We start from the raw sequence: 21659 nt of genomic DNA, 5'->3' as shown, positions 1-21659 counted from the left end.
AACAGCTTGTTTAACAAGCCTCCCGTCCCTGGATAAATCAACGAGCACGATTGTTTAACATTCCCTTCGGCTGTGTAGATATGATTTAATGTAATGCAGTGACTTGTAATAAAGCAAACTAACCTCAGCTCTTTCCCCCAGGAACCTTGAGGTCTGCGTCTTGTAAGTCAGAGCTGTGAGCTAAACAATCATTTTCAGACTTCTCTTGAAGAGGCCGGGCAGCATAAACTGTTCTCTTTCGTGAGCTATATTCACTGATTACTGTGTTTTTATTGCCCTCAGCCTTCCAGAGTGAGCACAATTAATATTTTATGGCAAAATTGTTTACTTCTTATATTTCTTTTGAAGGGGGTGGTTAGGAGTTCTATGAGAGTACACAGGAAAAAAGCCAGTGGTCGGATCATTGTTCTCAGGAGCTTGCTTGGAGGAACACAATGAAGAAAGGACAATGGAGGGAGGCAGGCAAGGTTACCCAGTTTCCTCAGGGAAGGCAGTGTCTCGTCCACACACAGCAGTGCACCCGACATTTGGAGACCGGGCTCTAGTCCTAAATTTCCTACTGACTACCTGTGTCACTCTGAGCAAGTCATGTTTTCTTTCTGGGCTCAGATTTATTCTTCCAGAAAATGAGCAGTTGGCCTATACTTTCGAAGGTCTCTGGTAGCTCTGAATTTATCATTTCTCCTTCCTTTTTTCCTGCATGCTTTTTAATGAGGGTTGGGAGCAATTTGTTGTTATCAAACAGAGGCCGTTGACACACAATTTTCAAATGTTGAAAATTATGAGTGTTCATGTCTGCACTTATTCCAACCTCTACAATATCCTAGACCAATGCAGTTCTAGTGAGTCCACACTTGAGAGGTGAGGACATTGCTGTTTTGTTGCTGGTAAACAAAATACTCCAAACATACTATCCATTTGTGACTCCTCCCAGTCCTCTCCTCTGTTGAAGCCTGTGTTTCCTGTTGACTTCCATCTTGTCTCCCAGGCTGGACACCCAACTCTCCCACATCCAATCTGCCATTAAACTCTGCTTCTTGTACTGATGGAATATTTTCTTCTTTCTAATCTCATTGCTTTTGCCCTTGTTCTGGACCTGACCTCCCCACCTTGTGGCCTACCCCTCCTGCCCCCCCACCTTGGGCTGTTGCGATAGCTTCCGGAGTCACCAGGGCTGCAAGCTTATTGTCTCACCAGGCATCACATATATTCATTGCCAGTTGGATCTTCCAAAAGCACGGCTCTGACTGCATCATTTCTGTGTCAAAAATTGTCCGTGAATCCTCAGTGCCTTGGGAGCCAAGACCAGGATCCCAAGCCTGTCAATTAAGGTCCCCTGTGGCTGATTACCAACTACATGTCTAGGCTTATTTTTCATTAATTCTCGTTAGGCATCCCCAAGAGTTCAGCAATGTGGTTCGAATTTTACTGCCTGTACTTGGTAGCTGCCTTACTTTTGCATGTGCTGTTGTCTCTGCAGGAACACCCATCCCCGTCATCTTTATCTGCTTAGATTCCTTCCGTTCTTCAAGTTTGGTGCATAGACAATCCCGTACCACCTTCCTTACATTTCCGGTTGCAAATGAGCTTTCCTCGTAGAACTATTAGGGAGGGTACCTCTCTCATGACCCTCTCACTTGCTGACCTGTGTGTGTCCAGCCTTCCTCTCAATGTTTTAAAAAAGCTTTTGGAAAACAATGGTTGCACATTCTACAAAAAACAGTGCGACATGGTGGAGAACACCAGGTTGGGAGTACTGCCTTTGGCAGATCAGCCCACCTCAGTATTTTCATTTGCGAGTTGGTGGTTTGGTCTGAATCAGTGCTTCTTGGTCACCAGTCAATGGAGAAGATTTTTATGGTCTCCTGAAAAGAGGAAAAATACAGCATAGATAGGGACTCTTTATACATGCAAGCATTCACTTTAATAGACCTTACATTTTAAAATTTTGTCCTTTCTACTTTTTTGATGTGAAAATTTCATGTATTTTATGAAATAATGATGGCAAGAGATAGTAAGTGTTAACTCTCTTCACTTGGTAGAATAAACAATTGGAATGTCAATGTCGATCTTTCAAATATTGGAAGATATTTGAATTGGAAGGGGGAAATTAGAATTGGCCTATGGAAATTTTTTAAAGATTTATTTGTTGATTTATTTAGAGAGAAGGAAAAGAGGGGAGAAAGAGAAGGAGAGAAACATTGGATCAGTTGCCTCTCGCACACCCCCAACTGGGGACCTGGCCTGCAACCCAGGCACTTACCCTGACTGGGAATCGAACTGATGACCTTTTGGTTCATGGGCCAGTGCTCAATCCACTGAGCCATACCACCCAGGGCTGGCCTGTGAAATTTTGAAGCCCAGAAGCCACTAGTCAAGATGAAGGACACTTTCATCTCCATGATTCTAAGACATTCGTGTCTGTCCCACAGTGCAGAACTCTGGATATATCCTTGGAAAATGATTGAATGAATGATTAGCTGCCACACTTCTACTACCAGTTTCTTTATATGTCTGTGGTTCTGCTTTTTTAGATATAAATAGTGAAGTGTGAAGAAAGACTTTCTATTTCATGAAACATCTTATGCTTTTCTTTCCCCCTTTCCTATTTCTTTCTCCCACCCTTGCTGACTGACCCATAGACTCCCGGGGCTGCTAGCATACTGAAGTTATTATTACTGTTATTTGCTCTCAGAGTGCCAACTTGGCTGGCCTGTGGCAGAGAGGAGGGTGCACCATGCCCAGAATCTCATCGTGGAGAATAAGGTGGTAGAAGTTGGAATAGAGGTGACTCCACACTTTATGCTTTTTCTTGGAAGAGGCTGACGCCAACATGTCCTCATGGAATTAGCAGGAAATTTCCATTACAGAATCTTTGTCTTCTCTAAGGGAAAAAGCCTGCTGAACCTTGAGAGGTTTTTTTTTTTTTTCCAAACAGGAAACTAAACTAGATTTCAAAAAGATACAGCCCCATTCTCCTCAGGTAACACAGTCTCATTTCTTGATGAGAATTGGCTACATGAACCAGCTAGAAAGTCAGCAACCACAGCCAGGTTTGTGTAAGCAAATCTAATAGGATTTCTGAGTCACTCATTATATCTTGAACTAGTGAGACAGTTTTACCCTAACTTTCCAATCAGATCAGTGTAAAAACTTTTTTTTTCCATACAGGCTAAGGTTTGGTTTCTTAAATTCCAATGGAACACCCTTCAAACAATATGATAAAAAATAAGACTAAAGAGTGTTCATTAGGGCAGGCCCTTTCATCCTTGGTTCTGTAAAATCATACTCAAGATCTCATTTTCTTTGTAGGTCGTGCAATTATATCTGTGTTGTGCATTCTGGGGTATAGTATCTCATTTATTAACTGCCTCTATGTTAGTAGTCAAAAAAGTCAGTGAAAATGATTAAAATTAATGGTGCCAGGCCAGCAACCACCCCCTAACGGGCCAGTCTTCAATAACTCAGATGATACAAATCAGTGAAGAAAAATACTTTCACAGTCTCTGTTTTTCTATGTCTCCTCATTATCATTGAACCGAGCTTGAACATGACTCCTGTAGAAAAGCTTTGGCTGCACAGGGAGCTACTAATAGACCTTGTGCTCACTGGAAGGACATTTAAGACTTTTGTCTGCATTGCCTCCAGTGAAAGCAAATAGGATTGAGGGAATTGTTTGGTCTATAGTCTCTAAGGCTTGATACGGCTTTGGGATTGGCGATCCCTGCTTCCCACATCATCCTTCATTTACTCATTCATTCATTCATTGAACAAATATTTACTAAGCATGAATAGCATGTCGTATTACATTCTGCCTAGTAAAATGGTCTGTAACATAGACAGGGTTCCTACCAGTAGACCAGGGGAGAGACAAATAGTAAATATGTGAGCAATAAAATAAATGTATAATTGCCAACTGGGTTAAGAGCCAAGATGGAATTAAAGAGGATGCAGTTCAAGAGAGTAGAGGTATGCTATTTTGGAGGGGTGTTCGAGGGGGCCCTCTCTCAGGAGGTAACATTTAGAGTGAGACTTGGGAGGAAGAGGAGGAGTCAGCTGTGTGAAGAGTATAGAAAAGAGTGTTTTTGTCTGGAGAGAGAGTGAGTGTGAGGGGCCTGAGCAGGGAGCGAGCGTGGCACATTCCAGCACTGGGAGCAGCCCAGGTGGGCTGGAGCCTATGCATCAGGAACAGAGGAGTGTGGGTGGGGACAGAGAGGTAGGCAGGAACCAGGGCAGGCTTGTCCTGCCAGGCCAGGCATGGAGCTCGGACTGCATTCTGAGCATAGCAGTAACCATAGAAAAGAATGTCATGGCCCAGTGACTTGTTAACAAAGACCACCTTGGTTGCTGTACAAAGACCACCTTGGTTGCTGTGTAGAGGAGATTGGACGGGGACAAAAATGGAAGAAGGGAGATCAGTGTGAAGGTTATTTAGAGTAGTTTAGTCAATGGATGATGGTGACCAGGTCTACAGTAGGGAGATAGAGACAGACGCATATTAGGGTCTAATTGATAAACATAATTATGGGGTAGGGTTGAAAATTAACTAGTCAAATGTAGCTCATGTACTACCTCCAAAGTGAGACCTCAGAGTCCTTCATCCTGGACTAATCCCTACCTTCTCTAAGCTCTCATGGCACTCTGCCTTTATGGCAAACCTAATCACTTTCTATTTTACCTTGTAATTATTAGTGTCTATGTCTGCTTTCCTCTTCTAGATTATAAGCTTCTTGGGTTGGGGGGAAAGCTGATACACAATCACATACTGACTGTCCACCATTCTGCCAGCTGTGCAACCTATCACATTGCTTTGTACACAATAGGCGCTTGATAATAAATCCATAATGAATAGTAGAACAATAGTCTTGATAAAGTTCACTGAATCTCACATTAAAAGCTTTGAAACAAGTATAGAGGTGTTGTTTTTCCTAACATTTGGTGGCATTTGCCTATTAAATCTCCATGCAGGCCCCTTGGCCTGAGATCCAGTGAATTGTGGGAAACGGGTTTTCAACAATTACTCCCGGGCCCATGATGCAGAATGTCGTTATATTTACAGGGTCTTAGGAGGCCCCCGAAACACGGCAGCACAATCATATATCAGAAACCCCTATCATAAATGAGTTGGACAGGGTAAGCCAACTTGAAAGAGAAAATAAAATATTATAACCCCAACTTGAAAAGAAAATGTGGTGTGTGGTTTATTGCTGTGGACTATGAAGAAAGAAAGAACTGATTTTAAGTCAAAAACAGAACACAGTGACAGTCTTTAAACTCAATTCAGTATCCATGTGGCAGACAGTGGACTTTGGAAAGCTGAAGCTTCAGGCTCCTGCTCTGGTCTATAAAATAGATGTAAAATTGCTTTTGCTGCATTATTAGTGCTACATTATTAGTATGCCATTCTAAAGGCAAGGGATGTTGAGGGGAAAAATAACTTTGGTACTTTCAAGTTTGTTCATCAGAATCTCACATTGCACTTTAAAGACTTGTAAAGACTGTGGCTTTGGGAAATTCCATCTGATGGAAGATTTGCACCATTGGAAAGAACTCGAACATCTTAGTGATAAGTTCTGCAATTATCAGGGGAAAAAAGATGATCTCAAATAAGGAGATTCCCTTATTTCTAGAATTATTTTTTATTGAGAGTGCCTTCCCTCCTTTACTGAGCTCCCTAGCCCCAACCCCTATTGCTTGAATGTCTCTGTTACTTGAATGTAGTAAGTCATTAACATCAGATTTAGGCATACAGTTATTGAAATGGGTCCCGTGACCAAAGCTGAAAGTGGAAACACTGGGGTGCATATGGAATTTACTGGTCAGGCTTCTTCTAGTTTAGAGGCACCAGGATAATCTGTACAGCCACTGCAGAGATTGAGGGAACTAGGATAGGACAGGATAGGTACTTATGCACTGAGTGGAGGTTAACCAGATGGCTCCTAGGGACTTGTTCGAGCTGCGCCCCACAGTTGTTTGCATTGGGTTTGCTCAGCCTTCTGAAGCTACCTCTCCATTTCTTCGGATTCTCTTGTGAGCCTTGGAGACTCGAGGAGGCACGCTGCATTCTGCCCCATCTAGTCACATGTTTTTAAGACAAAAGAATAGTTACTTCTTGTGTCTTTTATGAGACCATGTGAGGTCATTAAAGGAACAATCCCTAGTGACTGGAATGGCACAACTTAAGTAAAATGGTTAATACAGTCAGTGATTTGCATCCTTTAGGTGTGCAGGTTGTCTTGGTGATTCTACCTGATTAGATTAGCTGAATCCATTCATTCATTATTCACTCACTTATTTACTCCTTCAATCAATAAACACTTTTCAGGGATCTCCTGTGTTTCATATACCATGGACCCAGTTTTCCATTTCAGTACTTTTGTTTTGTTTATCACCATTTGAGGCAAGAAAGGTGAGTAAAAAAAGAGTTTATGGAGTCATACTGGGAAAACCTTGTTTTTTAGGGAGATGTGGGTCAAGTGGGTCGGACATACGTGTGCCAGGCCCTGGCCCTGTATCAACTTCAGTGTAAATCTCCAACTAAAAAGAAACTAAATAGAAGCACTAGCTGTTATTACTAGAGTGATTTTTGTTAAATTTTTTAGGAGCAACCAAAAAGGAAGTCCATTCATGAAAATACAATTCATGCTTTTTTGTTGGTTTCCAGATCACCAGATTAAAAATTGACCGGAACCCTTTTGCTAAAGGATTCAGAGATTCTGGAAGAAACAGGTAAGAACAATTGGGAAAGAGACTCATGGACATTTCTTTTCTATGTGACATTATCCCCACCACACCCCATCGGTGGCTTCTGGCTCCTGCTTTTTGGAAAACACCTGCACGTTAAGCCACTGTGCAAAGAGAAACAGCTGATCGAAGAGTGAGAAAGCTGTCCCCTGAAAGGCTGAATTATCCAGATTCTCTAACACACTAAATTAAACTAGCAGATCGAATCCCTCATGGTAGTTTCCCCTCGATCTCATACTTGGTAATTCAGTTGCTTAAAACAAATTTGATGTGATTTATGATCATCGCAAGATTGCTGCTTTTCCTGAAAAGCATCCATATGTGCCTACAGCACCTACAGTGATATCTCATCATCAGGTAATTGTGGACAAGTACAATTTTTCACAAAATTATTACCTTTAAGAGCTATAACTTTGTTAAAAAAAACGCAACCATTTTTTCTGGGAAATATTTCCAAAACATGTTAGATGTTTTCTACTTTATTAGAGAGGGTTTCTATAGCACACCATCCTGGGCGGCCTAACGTGGTCATCATGAGTAGGTTGTTGTACAGTGAGACCCTTAGGAATTGCTGCCGTGTGTAGGACTCTTTGCTCCTGTTGTAAATGGCCTTAGAGACTATAGGTTGTTCTAGCTAATTCTCCTCTCTTCTCTCTGCATCCCTCCTGTCTAAAATTACATGTAAAACCGGTTACCCATGGAGAGTTAGGAGAGACCTGGAATTGCCAGGGAAACCAGATTGATCTAAGGTTATTCAATCAGAAAATTTAATTTTACAGAAACCACACCGAGACAGCAAATGCAACACACAATTCTTACAAAGGTGCAGGCTTTGTGAGAACTATTTACTTGGCGTTGAGACATTTTCCAAACTGGGGGCATTTCTTTACATTGGAATGACCCAGGTCATCAGGAGTTACCTTTGCTATTTTCTCTGCAAGAGATTTCAGATAAACTACTTTTATATTTAGAATCACTTCATAAACTTTGTGGCCCCTTATATTCAAATCCAGATTTATGATAAAAATTGGTTGTAGTGATCATTTCCTTTACAAAATGATTTATGAAAGTACTTTATGAAACCCTTATTGTATATTTCAAATACATTTAGATGTCTATAAAATTTTATTTACCTCAGAGTTTTTTAAGGTCACACCCATTGAATAAAGTAAAATCCACTTAAGCTTCCAGTTTGCAGATGACAAAATTGAGTAATATGTTTTAGGTCAAGCAACTAGTTGGTGATGTGGCTCAATGAGAACTCGGGCATATGGACTCCAGGCCAAATACTTTCCTGTTCAACGGGTCTTTGTTTAAAACAAGACAAAAGTCTTTGCTTTCAAAATTTAGCCAATGAAGAACGAATACCTATTCCTTTCATTTCAGAGGGACAGTCCTCTTTGTCCCAACAAGTTTCTATGTGCCTGTGAGCTGTTTCCTGCTGGGTCCTTTTCAGGACTGGAACTCCAGCTCACCAAGGACCTTGTTAATGGTAGGAGCCACAGTAGAAGCTTGCTTTCATAGAGAAGCCTCTAGGGTATTTAAGATCTTTAACTTGGAATCTAGGGGCTCTGTGAGTTTCCAGGTATTGTAAGTAAAATTGTGTGTGGGTGAGCAGGTGTGCATTTTCTAGGGAGAGCTCTGTAGCTTCCTTCAGATTCTCAACAAGGTCTATGACTAGAAGGTAAGAATTTCTGCTCTCAACACAACTCTGTTTGTCCTGGGGCCAGCCAGCCCTGCTGTCTTTAGTTGTTCAAGCGCTTTCTTTTTCTTTTCTCCTGTGTCTCCAGTGGCGTGTAGAGCATTTATTTTCTTCTTGGTGTGCCAAAGCTTTCCCTTTTTCCTTTGCTTTACTCTCCCATTGGAGTCCTTGTTTTTCAGAAGCATGGCCTGGAACAGAAAATTAGAATAGATCGGCTGCATGGACCAGTGTTAGAGCTATTCTGTGGGAATTGGAGCCCCATCTTAATGGACTTGAGAATACGGCCATGTCTCTTGAAGCATTTGCCTCTGGTTAGGAAGTTGTGATGGCATCTCACTTCAAGCCCTGAGGTCCTCCTGTCTCCTCAGGGGGCAAAAGGGACCTTGGAACATCCTGTGGCCTTAGTCTGTTCTTGCCCTTAAGGCTGGTGAGTAGCTTATGGCTCTGCAACTGTCGGTCCTGCCTGGTGAATGGCTCTGTGCAAGGACTCCAGGAAAGTAGAACTGTGGATCCCCATTATCCCATTTCCGTGCTTTATCTAGTTATTTCTCTGATCGTATGGAAATTCCTCAGTAAGTCCCATTAAAACCTGAAGGCTATTTTAAGTAATATTAGTAATTGTAGAAGTTATCTGAGATTGAGCACTGACTGTGTTCCAGACCTTTTACTTTTATTCCTTCCAATTTTCAAAACAACCTGTGTTTTACAAATAGGGAAACTGAGGCTCAGAGAGCTTAAGCAGCTTTCCTAACGTCACGCAGTGGAGTTGGACCAGGGACTAAAGCCCAAGTCCGCCCAACTTCAAAGCCTGTGCACTTTCTGCTCTATCGTGCCAACAATTTAAACCGGACTTATTTTATGTTCAACAGATATGAAGAACAGAATTTTTTCCCTAAAAATCCTTCATCTATTTAAAGATATTACTCAATTTTCCAAATAAAACAACATGAATATTCTCTGCCTGTCTTTGTGCACTTCCCCAGGACATTGACATCTGCTTTCTCCACCCCTGTGAACAAGGGGTTCCCAAGTAGAGGACAGGAAGTCAGGCTGAACTTGCCTAACAGGTGAAACAATGACACTGAAGTCACCTGTCTCACTATGGAGCGAGGATGAATCATTAAAGATAGAAGCCAGTCCATCCTCTGGCCTCCGGGAAGCCAGGGTAAAATAAACTCGTTGGTGCAAGTACAGTGGCCCTTGTATTTTCTCCTCAAAAATCTCAAAATTACCTGGCTATCACAATGCAGTCCTCGCTAGCTGCCTGCAGGATCTCATGAGGGCAAGAATTATTAAGGCCATTTTGCAGATGGGAAGGATTGAGGATCTAGAGGATTGTCTGTAAATCTCCTGGTGGTTCTGTGCCAACATCAGAGCCCAGTTCCTCGCCTTCCAACCAGTGCCTTGTCTATTGCCTTCCTCCTGCTAATTGAGTTCTTACAAATCCGTGATCTTCCCCATGCCTGTTAGACGTCAAATGACTCATACAGACGAGCATAGTTTGTCGAGTTGCATATAAATGTACCCCAAACATACGGATTACATTTCCTTTTAAACACATGGGCTTAAAAATTAGGGGGGAAAGCACTCGGCTGGTGTTTTTTGGTTTTGCAGAACACAAAACATTTGTGGAATACTTTGGAGTTACAGAATTTGCCAAACCTCAAACCAAAACACGTTCAGGTTTGTTGATCTCAATCCACCACAGCATGATCTAGGAAGGGAGGCATGTGAGGGGAACGATGGGGAGGACACAGCCACCCACGACAGTCTCTTTAGATGCCCCATGTCAGTCTCTTGGCCCGTGAGCCTGTCAAGGCAGCGCCAGCCCTCTCACACAGCTGGATTGATGGCAATGTCCTCTGAGGGTGCCTGGGGTAAGGATGCTTAGTTCCCATTCTCCCCATTTTAATGCAAAGTGATATCCTTGGAGAAATATTCCTGGCTTCTAGCCCAATCGCTTTCTCTTCCCCTCGGTGGGAACCAGAGTGACTGATCTCATTGCTGAGCCTGGGAGGAGGACTTCTTCAGGACCTGCTCGTCTGCAGAGCGCTGACTTTCTGGGCTCTCTCTGTTGTATGGTAAGCCCAGCAGAGGAAGCCCACAGTTTGGGGGAGCCAGCTTATTCCAGGGGAGTTCTGGCCCACTCACAGCCTTCATACCTGTGTCATAGTCTCCAGACACTTTCATCGCTAGTCGCACTGGTGTTCTGGCCTCCATTGCATTAGACTCCTAGGTCTCTCTGGGAATTTATTCTGCGTTGGAATAAGGACAAGAGGTGGTATTTATGGGGCCTTCCAGAACCCCAGCAGGAGCCCCAGGGAGTCCACAGTGTCAGCCCTGTGGTGTCACCAGCATCCTAGCCTGTCGCAGTTCTCCCTACTTCTTTAGGAAGCGTCATTCACACACCTCAGTGTGAGAGGCAGCACCCTGCAGGCTTGACTTGTGGAGCTTCAATTTCATTCCCATGTAACTATGTCCCTATTCAGAAGTCTCCACCAGAAGAGTGTGCACGTGTGTGCTCACATGTATGTGTTTGTGTGTTTGTGTGTGTTCATGTATGTGAGTGTGCGGGGGCGGGGGAAGAGTAGTAGACACCCGGGCCTTTTGGAATGGAAACCCTGGCCGATTTTGCTTCCAGACCTCGTCTTTACAATGGGAGGGAAATCGTTCCTCCTTCTAGATTTCTCAGAAATTATGTGGTCCAACCAATCAATGCTTGTCTCTTGCATTGATATTTCTCTTTCTCCCTTCCTCTCTCTCTAAAAACAGTGATAATATGTCCTCGGGCGAGGATAAAAAAAAGATGCGGTCCAAAGCTGGCTTTGTCTGGGGAGTAGGTCAATACACGTTTACTGTAATCAGACCTTCAATCAGGCACAGTACCCAGAGTTCCCTCTGGGAGCTGTCTCCTGCCAGGAGGAGACAGTAACACCTTCCTGCTCCCAGGGGAAAGTAGGTCCCCTCAACCCGAGGTGACTTTCTGTCCTGTGGTCTGTGTCCGGGGGCTCTGCCCCGGCTAGAATATAGGCTCCTGGGAATGGGGCTGTACCTTTTTCAGGTTTCTATTTTTAGGTCCTTTTTTCCTATAGTGCCAGGTGTACAGAGTAAAATAATACTTGTTCATTTAGTTACAAAACAGTAACCAGAGTTGGGGAGTGGTAGAGAAATTAAAAGCCAGGAACTCTAGAGTGAGAAAGCCTTCCCCAAGCAAGGGAGAGTCAGGTACAGCAACAGTGGGGAGTTAGTTTTGGACACCAAATAAGAAGGGGAACAGCAGTGAATTTATAAAGAAGCTTAGTTTGAAAGACTAAAGGCAATAATTGAGTCCAGTCCGAGCCAGACTGCTGCTGTGAGACACTGATTTACCCTCATTGCAGATTAGACACATGCAGCCTTCAGGCCCACCGAGGACACCCAGTCCGTCTCAGAGCCTGGGAGCCTCAGGAAAGAAGGGGTCTCAGGGCCTGAGCCCGAGCAGAGTAAGGCTTGGTTGAGAAAGGTCACTCCATAGCAAACTGAGAGGAAAGATTACATCTTTGTGGGGGTGCCACCCCAATGGGAAACCGGTGCCAAACAGAAGACAAAGGTGATGAAACTGGAGAGAAGCAATAGTCTTTGCACTGAGTCTCGTGGTCAAGAAGCGGCCGCGGGAGGTACGCCCGCCCACATGCCTGGACAGCCCACCATGCTCAGCTAGAGGGAGCGATCTGACCGCAGACCTTGCACTGTGAGGGGCAGCCGGAGAAGCGGACTCTGGGGGGGCCCTTGGCCCACATCTAGTGTGAGAGCCTTGTGCCTGTTAGGGGTGGCTGCCAAGATTTTACAGAAAGCCCAAGTCAGCTTGGGAAATTTTATATAATTCCCAGGGACTTCCTCCAAAGCAAACACATACATGAAAAGGAGAGGATTAAAAATTTGATCTGTGTGGGGAGTGAGAGGTTCCATGAACTTGTTTTAAAAGTGTCATAAGTGTATGACTCCGGTCTTTGACGCCGGGCTCTCCCCTTACTCCCAGCCTCACTGCATCTAAGATAACTGCGAGGGGTGCTGTCCCACGTGACGTGTCTTCCTCCCCACGCTCCCAGCGGGCATGCTGCCCCAGAAGCCACTGCCGTTGGTCTCACAGTAGGTCCCAGGTAGAGTGGCCCTTCTGTAGCTCAGGGAGCTGGTGTACCTTTTCAGGAGGGCATCTTTTTTTCTGTGGAGTCCACCCTTGCAGGCTTGAGCCTGGACACTCAAATTCCACAACTTGGAACCATCAGAAAGGAGCTGGTGGCAGGCCCTGAATGATGGCGAGGTTGGTTCCTATGGGCTAATAGTTTCACTAGGTGATCCCTCACTGAGAAAACGATAGGGTCCGCAGGATGCGGTGTAGGAAGCAACCTGAGCCTGAGCTGTTAGCCGCCCCTGCCATTGGCCGGGAACGTGGCTGGTGGTAGCCCTTCCAGGCGCCTGGTATCCTGTTACATAACGTTTCAGGGGGTTGGGATCTAAAAATGGAGCCATTAATTGCATTACAGGGATGGATGGATTTGCTTGTTGGAAGAGGATACTTAACAAGACTCATATTTAACCCAAACGGAGAGGTCTCTACTCGTGGTGGGGAAAATACTTGGGAGTAAAGAATTTTTCTGTGCCTCCCTCTTAAGCAGCTGTTATCCCAAGGCCATGTTCACAGAGGAAGAAACCATCTCCTTTGACACAGACAGGAACCCCAGTAAAGGCCCAGCCTCTCCTCACAACAGCCACTGAAGAGGAGTGTGCAGCCAGCAAGAGGACTGTGAGATGAGGAAGTAGAGTGGCTGAAGTTCGCAAACAGGAGAAGGAAAAGTCAGCTAGACATCGGCCCTGGGCCAGTTCATCTTTGCTTAGATCCCACAAGAAACAACATTTCTGTGGGAGTCAGGGGAGAAATGGGGCAGGGCGGATCTGTTACAATCAGTTAGTAGAATTCTGTTACAACCAAGTATCTGAAATCTTGTCTACACCCTTACCTATCTATCAAGCTGAACACAAAAAGTTACTGTATTTGTAGGTCAAAATGATAAAATAGCAGTAATTTTATACAGTTCAACCTGATATTTATTTCTAGTCATTTAAATTATAAATATACAAATAAGAGCAATAAGCACTTCATATAGCATCTGTGGTCCAAGTTGTCCACTTTCATCTCCGAGCTGATCGGTATTGGCTCAGTGTACCCATTTTACTGATGGTAGCACCAAGAACAGTGAGTTAGTAGCTTTCAGAATTTGCACATGCAGCAGGGACAGCATCCAGAGAATGATGTCACCCTCCTCTGCTAGTCTCAGCTTGCCAGCCAACAGAAAACCTTGCCCTCATCCACCTTGGATTCCCTGTCACTCTTGAAGGCTCACGTAGCCAGCGTAGAGCCAATGAGCGGACCACTTGCCTTCTTTCCACCAGCACGACTTTCTAAGCATCTCACTTTCAATTTCTGTATTTTCATTTGTTCTCCCTGGAGCCATTGGCTGTGCTTTTTCCAGCCAATCTCCTCCTGTTCTTTCCTGGCAATCTTTCTAGCCTCCGTAGATTTTGCACACTCTTTTGTTATCCCTGGCACGAGTGACATTGAGCAGAGCTATGGGAGTAATCAGCGCTGGACTCCCTCTCCAGCCAGCGCAACTGCATCTACAGTTCAAGGTAGCTGGCCCCGTACTGGACTCAGGCAGCCGCCTCCTGCCAGACTCCTCCTGTTCATCCAGGCCAGAGCTGTTCATCACGTCCCCTGGCTTACGGTATTTCACATTTTTCTCTGCCTTGTTATTTGTTCTCCCTCCTCTGTCATGAACCTTTTCCACCGTTGTCCTTTCGGCCATGTGGATTTGCCACGGAAGGTTGGCAGCTGTTTTATTATCTATGGCTCTTGCCCAGCGATGGTGTCATCTAACAGAGTGACGTCTTTTTAATGGCTAACATATTGGAGTCTGAAATATCTGCAAGATAATGAGGCCTACGGAGACTTGAGGGACACGTTTTTGGTTCTCGGAGGAGAGAATGAGAAACGGAATGAGGTAACACACAGATCCCTCCACATTCGATCCGGAGCCAGAGGGCAGACGCAGCTCTGAATTCCAGTGAAGTAAGAGTGTTTGCTCTGGTTATGAGTCGCCACCTGAGCCATCGGGGGGATTGCTTTTGCTTCAGTTAGACCAGTGGTCCTCAGGTTTTCATTGTTTTCTCTCTTGTTTTGATGTATTTTGTCTCCGATCAATCTGTGTTTATTAAGTCATGATTAGGAGGGAGCAGTACCATGGCCCCCATTTTACAGATAGGAGACTTAGGTGTGGAAAGGTTATGTCACACGGCCGAGTTGGCATTCGTAGCAGCCGGGCTGCCCTCTGAACCAAGGCGGTCTGTCTCCAGAGCTTGTGTTCTTAACCACTATGCTAATCTGCCCCTCATGTGATTCAGTATCACCCCCCCCCATTTTTTTTTACCAGTCATCTTTTATTAGGAGTTAATTACAATATGAAGGGACCCAGCGGTGCTGGGCAAAGGTCATGGTCAGGAATGTGGAGTCCACACTGGGCCGTCTTCAGTGGCACTCCCGTTGCACTCATGTCTGATTCCTTGTAAGACCGGCAGCAGTTGAAAGGGACGGAAGCTGCCTGCACTGTAGAAGCCCCAGCGACGCCCTCTTTCTTCCCGCTGACATACTTGCTGTGACACCAGTAGTAACCTCTTTGAAACGCTCCAGCAATGCCTTTGGGATGAAATCCACATCAGTATCCAGTTTGGCAGCTCCCCTATTTTGACATCCATGAGCTTCTTCTCCTTCAGGAGGACAACTGGAGTCCAGGGTCAGTATTACCAAATTCAAGTTAGACCATTCCATTCAAATGCAAGGGAACTTAGTATTTTAGTCAGCCTGCTTTGTGTTTTCATGGCTTTTTATTGTGCCTCCCGAGGCCGTGAAAACTCCTTATGGACTGCCTTCGCTCAAAGGGACGGGGTTCCCAGGTTGGGATCACTGCATAAGAAACTATTTTAACTCAGCTCCAAGCGGTTGTCCATTGGACAGCTACCTGCTCTGCCAAACCATTGTAAGGCGCATCAGTGACAGCCAAGTAACCACATAGATTTATTTGTTGTACCATCCAAAACCAAGTTTTGGGTGATGGCTTGCTTTGTTTTGTTTTGCCAATTTGCAGACTTCTGGTGGGGGGTCTTTTAAGAATATCCCCAGGTAACAAATACTCAGAGGAATCTATCTAGATGTAGGAGCCGATTCCAGAGCCAGTGAAGGAGAAGGCTGTGTAGAGGGTTTGACCTCACCTTGGTGGACCAAGGGCAGTCTCAGAGAAAGGATTTGGCAGTTGAGATACAGTAATGAGATCTCAGAGAACAGTATATTCTTGTTTTGTATCTTTTCAAATGTTGGAACAGGAAGAGGAAGGAAGGTTGCTCAGAGGCATAGTGCTGCCCGTGGGATAAAATCTAAGCAGCTGACAGCTGACACGGAATAAACATCCATTGGTGTTCCCACGTCCCCCACCCTCACCTTGTACCCAGAGCTTCTGTCACTGTGAACTATTTTCAGTTCCCAGAACACACCTTCTCTTTTATGCCTCCGAGTCTTTGCACACAGGGATAACTCTACTAGGAAAGTTCTTTCTGCCTCTGTGTAGAAAACTGCTGAGTACCCTTTAATATGGAGCTTAAATAACTGGACTTTATAGACTATTCCTTGGGTTTTCAGGCATATTTAATACTTCTTGCTCAGTGCTCCGTGGCATCTACATGTCTCCGGTGTGGCATTTATCACATAATTCAGAAATCAGTCATTTGTGTGTGCTCTTTTTGTTGAACAGGACGCACCTAAAGGATAAAGATCTTGTGTCTTTTTTCACCTTCATATCTCCTGACTCTAGCATAATTGTTTTCCTGGTTAGATAACTCCTTATGACTTCAAGATCTTGATCAGTAGACTTGCCTTAGCTCTTGACTGTCCTCTATTGAGAGATGATCAATGGTTTTATCAACTCGTGGCATATACGTTCCCTTTGTTACCAGCAAATAGGATTGGGGAAGAGTCCAGAGGCAGAACTAGGGAGAAAATAAACAGGAGAAACATAAAAGTAGCTCTCTGTCTCAAGACAAATAAGAAGCAGAACCATGCATTGGCGTGCCACCTAATAGGCTCATGAACATAGTTGTAATTATTTTAATTACCAATATTTGCTGAACTGCAAATGGATGGTCCCAGCAACTTTTTTGAATGAGAAGTTTGGAAGAATATTTCTCTATAGTCTGGCTATTTTTCCAAATCAGTTGATCTCAAGGCATCATCAGTTTGCAAGAGCTCTTTGGCTTGTCTCCTCTCTTTTCTTTTCTCCTGCCTCTTCAGCAGTTTCTGTTGGTTTGGCCAGGGAGCAGACTGAAAAGTCTAAAGAGAAAAGGCCTGGAAAGCAAAGAGGTGATTACAGCCAAAGGACTGAACAAAAACAGTTTGGATATGGCCTCTGTTGTCACTGGAGAAAACAGGGAAAAGTAAGCAAGAGAGGGACACTTGCCAGTGTGATCATTTCTGATTGCAAACCTCAGAGATGACATCAGGTCTCTGGTATGCAGCAAACCCAGAGTGGCTTACCCTGTGGAACATGTTAATGATATGTGGTTACCTAAGGCCACTTTTTTTTTATGTTAGACAATGAATTCACATTTAAGAACCTTGAGATAAAAAATAGGCTATAACGATGACGAATAAGTAAACAATGTGTTACAAAAGACATCAAGTGGCGGAAGGTGTTAATAGACGGTTGGCAAGGACTCTTGTAAGAGAAGAGGAGGGTGGAACTGGCCGACCTTGGCTAGGGCACTCAGACTCTGTCCAAGGTCAGAAATTCTGTGACCAGAATGGAAGAAACCAAAGGAAAACTGAAATCTGGCTGAGACCTGAGTCAAGAAAGGTACCATCAGCAATAGAAATAATTCCCAAGTCTCCAATACTAGACCCTGTCTTCAGGGTCTTGATTTTACTTCAAGTTGTTTTCCTAAATTTTAGGCTTTGAAAAATGAATGCTGCTTAAAGTTCATGGAATAATGACTCGTGTCCATTGATGTCTTGCCATGTAACAGGCAACGTGCTAAGCATCGGGACAGAGAAAGGCATGGGATCCCAAGCAGACGTGCTAGTGCTGAGGGAGGTGGATTATCTAATCCGAATGTTGCCATGGCGCGTTCCTAAGTCCGGATGTAGAGAACTGGTACTTTGTAACAATTAGATCTTGCCAATGAAGCTCAATGTGGTTTGAAGACAAAGAAGATGTGGCATGTTATAAACAGATAATGATTAATTTTTCTAAGAAGAAATATATTCTGAATACATAGATTCAGTCTAGGATAAATCTATGAGAGATGGATCCGCAGTGGATTCGTAAAGTGTTGGTAGGAATGTGTGGTCTTAGCCAGTATTTCTGGGTAGCCATGACCCCTACCCCTCAATTCCATCATCAGAATAGCCCTTGTTGTGACCGACCCCTGAACTGCATGACCACGGGTGCATCCCTATGTGGCATGTTATCCATTATACTCTTCACAGCTAAGGCAGGTCTTCCGGACGAGGATGTGGGAATGCTGCGCACTCTCACCGTTTACCCATTGGTAATGGAGCCAGAGGGTAAAGTTACATTAGAGATTTCGGCCCAAAGTCAGGGAGAACTTTCTAATGGATTTGTCAAAAAATTGAATGGTTTCTTTGGGAAATACTCCAACAGAGGCTGGATTACTACCCCAGATGGTGTCAGAGAAAGTAGAAGTTGATGACACCCAGTATCTCTATTTTTTAAATCTATGATTCTACAACTCAGTCTTTCAGTTGGATTTTAGATCTGGGGAAATGGTCACTCTCCTATATAGAACTGACTGCTTTAAATAAAATTATTAATACATTTGCTACAGTCTTTTTGCCTGTTATGAAAATGAAATCAAAGTTCATCTTCTCTTTCTTTAATGAATTTAATATTGGTAGTATATCAATGTGTTACTGATACTTTGCAGTCTTCTTCTGTCACCTTATTATGAAATGAGAAGAGACTGTTCTTTGTCCTTGAGCTAATATTTTGTCACCATCATCAGTACATGCTCTCGGGAAGAATGGAATAGGAGGTGGAACAATAAATATCCTGCCATTGGCAGTGAGCCTCCCATGCCACCAAAGGGACCCCTAAGATGCTCTAATGGGCCACTAACATTCCAAAACAAAGAGCTCAGTGTGGCTTTACCTGCCTATCCCCTTATTATCCTGAACTTCCTAACTGCTGGGACTCTTTCTCTCCACAAATAGTTTCATGTACTGTATTCAGCATTAATGTAGGTGACTAGGTGGAGATGTCTTCTATTCCTACTTTTAACAGATTAACAGCTAATAAACACCATGCAACACCCTCTTCTCTCCACCTCTTCTAAAAATACAGAGTTTGATTTGCCAACATTGGTGTATTTAAAGCCTCCAAGATTCCAGAGAAGACTTTAGAAAGTTAACTGTGCAAGTAAGGCCTGTTCAGAGAGGAAATTTTCCAACACAAAGAGCCAATCAGTATATCAGCAGCTCATCTAAGAAGAACCTCAGGGGCTCTTAGAGTCATTTATAAGGAAAGAATATTTGTTCTCACTTTCTTCCTGGTGTGCAAGACTGGAGAGAATTCTGGAAATGCTTTACCTAGGGAGACCGAAAGGCAGCCTAAGGTGCATCTCAAGAGTGAAAGCTTGTCTCTTCCAGGAAAGGCCACCATGTTACAGTCCAGTGACTTATGCCACTTCTCTACCCCCTTCCTCCAACCTTCTCCACTGTATTTGAACTTGCCCCTCCTCCACTTAGAGAGAAGCAGTTAATTTTAAAGAAAAGTCAAATGTCAGAAGCTGTGTTCAAAGTTTTACATGAAACCCCAACTTCAATACTCTGTTTTGGCGATATGGGATATCAGCAAGAATATGTCTGAGATAACTTGGATAATTATGTTAAATTGATGTCCCTCAACACCTCACTGACATGATACAGAGAGAACTGATTGCAGGGTAAAGTAGGAGTGCGTGCATAGTTCAATTAATGGAGCTTCCAATATCAGTGAAACAGAAGCCTTAAATGTATCTGCAAACTCCTGGGTGTTTTCTGAAGTCTGACAGTCCCAAGTATCTGACCCTCAAAGTTCAGCTTGATTATTAGATTACAAAATACAGATAAATATTTGCAGAAGTGGATCGGTCTTTTTGCTTGATGTATAATTTCTGGGATCAATCCCTCTCTTTGCCTTCAAATAGGTATTTCTTGTTGCAACAGAAATGCAGGTGTGTTTGATTGCTTACCTCACCTTTTATTTCTATTGCCCTGCTTGTCAGGTTCATTGACTCCACGTACCCAGTGGTGGAGTTGACTCTGGGACAGGCTGGGTCAGTGCACTCTGGTAATGATGATGACATTGTCCTGTGCCAGGGACACAGCCAATGCTACTCTGTGCTCAACTCTGTTTGTGATATTAGCATCCCTGATCTTAACGTGTTATCTCTTTCATGCAGACCAAACCTCCTTTGAAGAAGGTCAGAGTGAAATTCCATCGTAGTTATGACTTGCTTGCAGATCATCTGAATTGGGTTCATTTCTTCTTCCTCCCGCCACCCAGTGTCATCTGTGCCTTGTGCTCTGCCAGACTCATTTCCTGGTGGTGCTGTCTCTCATGCATGCCTTTGTATACACCACTTGCCAGACAAACCACCCAGAATCTGTAAAAAGTCAGTGCATTTCTTGGGATTATTTACAACTTCCTTTGCTGGCTTTTCTCTCTGCAGAACTGGACTGGAAGCCATCATGGAGACTTACGCGTTCTGGAGACCCCCTGTGCGCACACTCACCTTTGAGGACTTCACCACCATGCAGAAGCAGCAAGGTAAAGCCCTGGGCAAGGCCTCTGCTCAGAGATAGGGCCAGGGAGAGAGTGGCAGCTGAACTGAATATAGCACACCTGGCCCCCAGCCAAGCCTGATTTCTCTGGAACGAAGAGAACTTGGTTGCTCTGCAAATAACAAAAGCATCGCCACTTGTGCAATCAGGCTGGTTCCAGGGGCAGCGCCTCCCCTGGAGCCCCACACTCCCTCTGCCTTCCTAAAAGTGAGGTCATACAGGCAAGATTATGACGGTGGGGAGAGGATCTTTTCTATCACTTGCCCTTGGCGTTTGAAGAGATCTTCATAATAACTTCATTTATTCCTCATGGCAGCCTTATAGGTTTTCTTAGATTTGTGGATGAGAAAAAAACTTAGCTTTGGACCATGGGAATAAATTACCCTGGGTCTGAAAGTGAGGAGGGGGCTGCTGTAAACCCGCCTGGAGCTGTAACTCGTGCTCTCTCCTCTTTTGATCCTGTGGAACACGCTTCTCAAGGTGATGGGCTGGGTAGACTCCCCCGTGCCCCCTGCTCTGTGCTTTTCACCCAGTTTCTAACATCCCTTCCCTTACAGCTCAGGCTGGGAGACTGGTGGCCACGTGTACAGAGGGCTCAGTGACTCCCCTGTTCATCAGGTACCGGAGTGACAGGTTCCCACCGAGTCAGACACCTCTGAGTTCCCCTCTCCAGTCTTGTCCTGCTCAAAAGTGACACCAATCAAAATGATAGACTGAGCCTATTCTGTTCCACTGAAAGGCCACCGTTCTTGGTTTAAGATGAATATAGAGATGAAAAGCATAGGCGCTTGGGTTAGGCTCTTATCGTTGTTCCTTCCAAGCTTTGTGAACTTGGTCTAGTCCCTCATCCTTTATGACACTTAATTTTTCATCTGCAAAATGAGGAAATGTAATAGAATTCTCGTGAATATTAGATGAGATCATGCATGTAAAAACATAGGAACCGCTCGGTACAGCTAGCTGTGGTTGTCGTCATCACCACCATCACCTTCGTCACCATCACCATCACCTTCATCCCCTATGTCTCTGTATATGGATACCGAAGAGGAAGATGAATCAGGGTCAAGAGATATAGCTTTTCTGATGATTGTTCAAAATGTTCACCTCCATTGGGATCTGGAGAAGCAAATGATTCAGAATTTCTATCTCCTTTTCCGTAAGTGGGAGAGACATGGAAGCCCTCCCTATGAAGTGACTTGCTCCCCATGAAGCTTTGAGAGAAGAAGGACAGTAAATATTCAGTGCGTTACTTTTAGGCCTTTGTAGCCCTTTTGAGGCAGAGGCTTTATG

At 44.1% G+C, this 21659-nt stretch overlaps 1 protein-coding gene across 4 annotated transcripts in view; it reads left to right on the top strand.

Annotated features, from left to right (window-relative positions):
• The window catches only part of TBX15 (T-box transcription factor 15), a 97867-nt gene that overhangs the window by 64936 nt on the left and 11272 nt on the right, over window positions 1–21659 (top strand). For all 4 annotated transcript variants that reach the window (XM_024570383.4, XM_045203916.3, XM_045203914.3 and 1 more), the window contains exons 6-7: window positions 6665–6729; window positions 20258–20355. In XM_024570383.4, coding sequence (XP_024426151.1) covers window positions 6665–6729; window positions 20258–20355 — 163 coding nt within the window. The remainder of the gene's footprint in view (window positions 1–6664; window positions 6730–20257; window positions 20356–21659) is intronic.

This window comes from Desmodus rotundus, chromosome 12 (assembly GCF_022682495.2).
Source record: "Desmodus rotundus isolate HL8 chromosome 12, HLdesRot8A.1, whole genome shotgun sequence".
Taxonomy (NCBI): Eukaryota; Metazoa; Chordata; class Mammalia; order Chiroptera; family Phyllostomidae; genus Desmodus; species Desmodus rotundus.
This window is presented reverse-complemented; position numbering and strand designations above follow the sequence as displayed.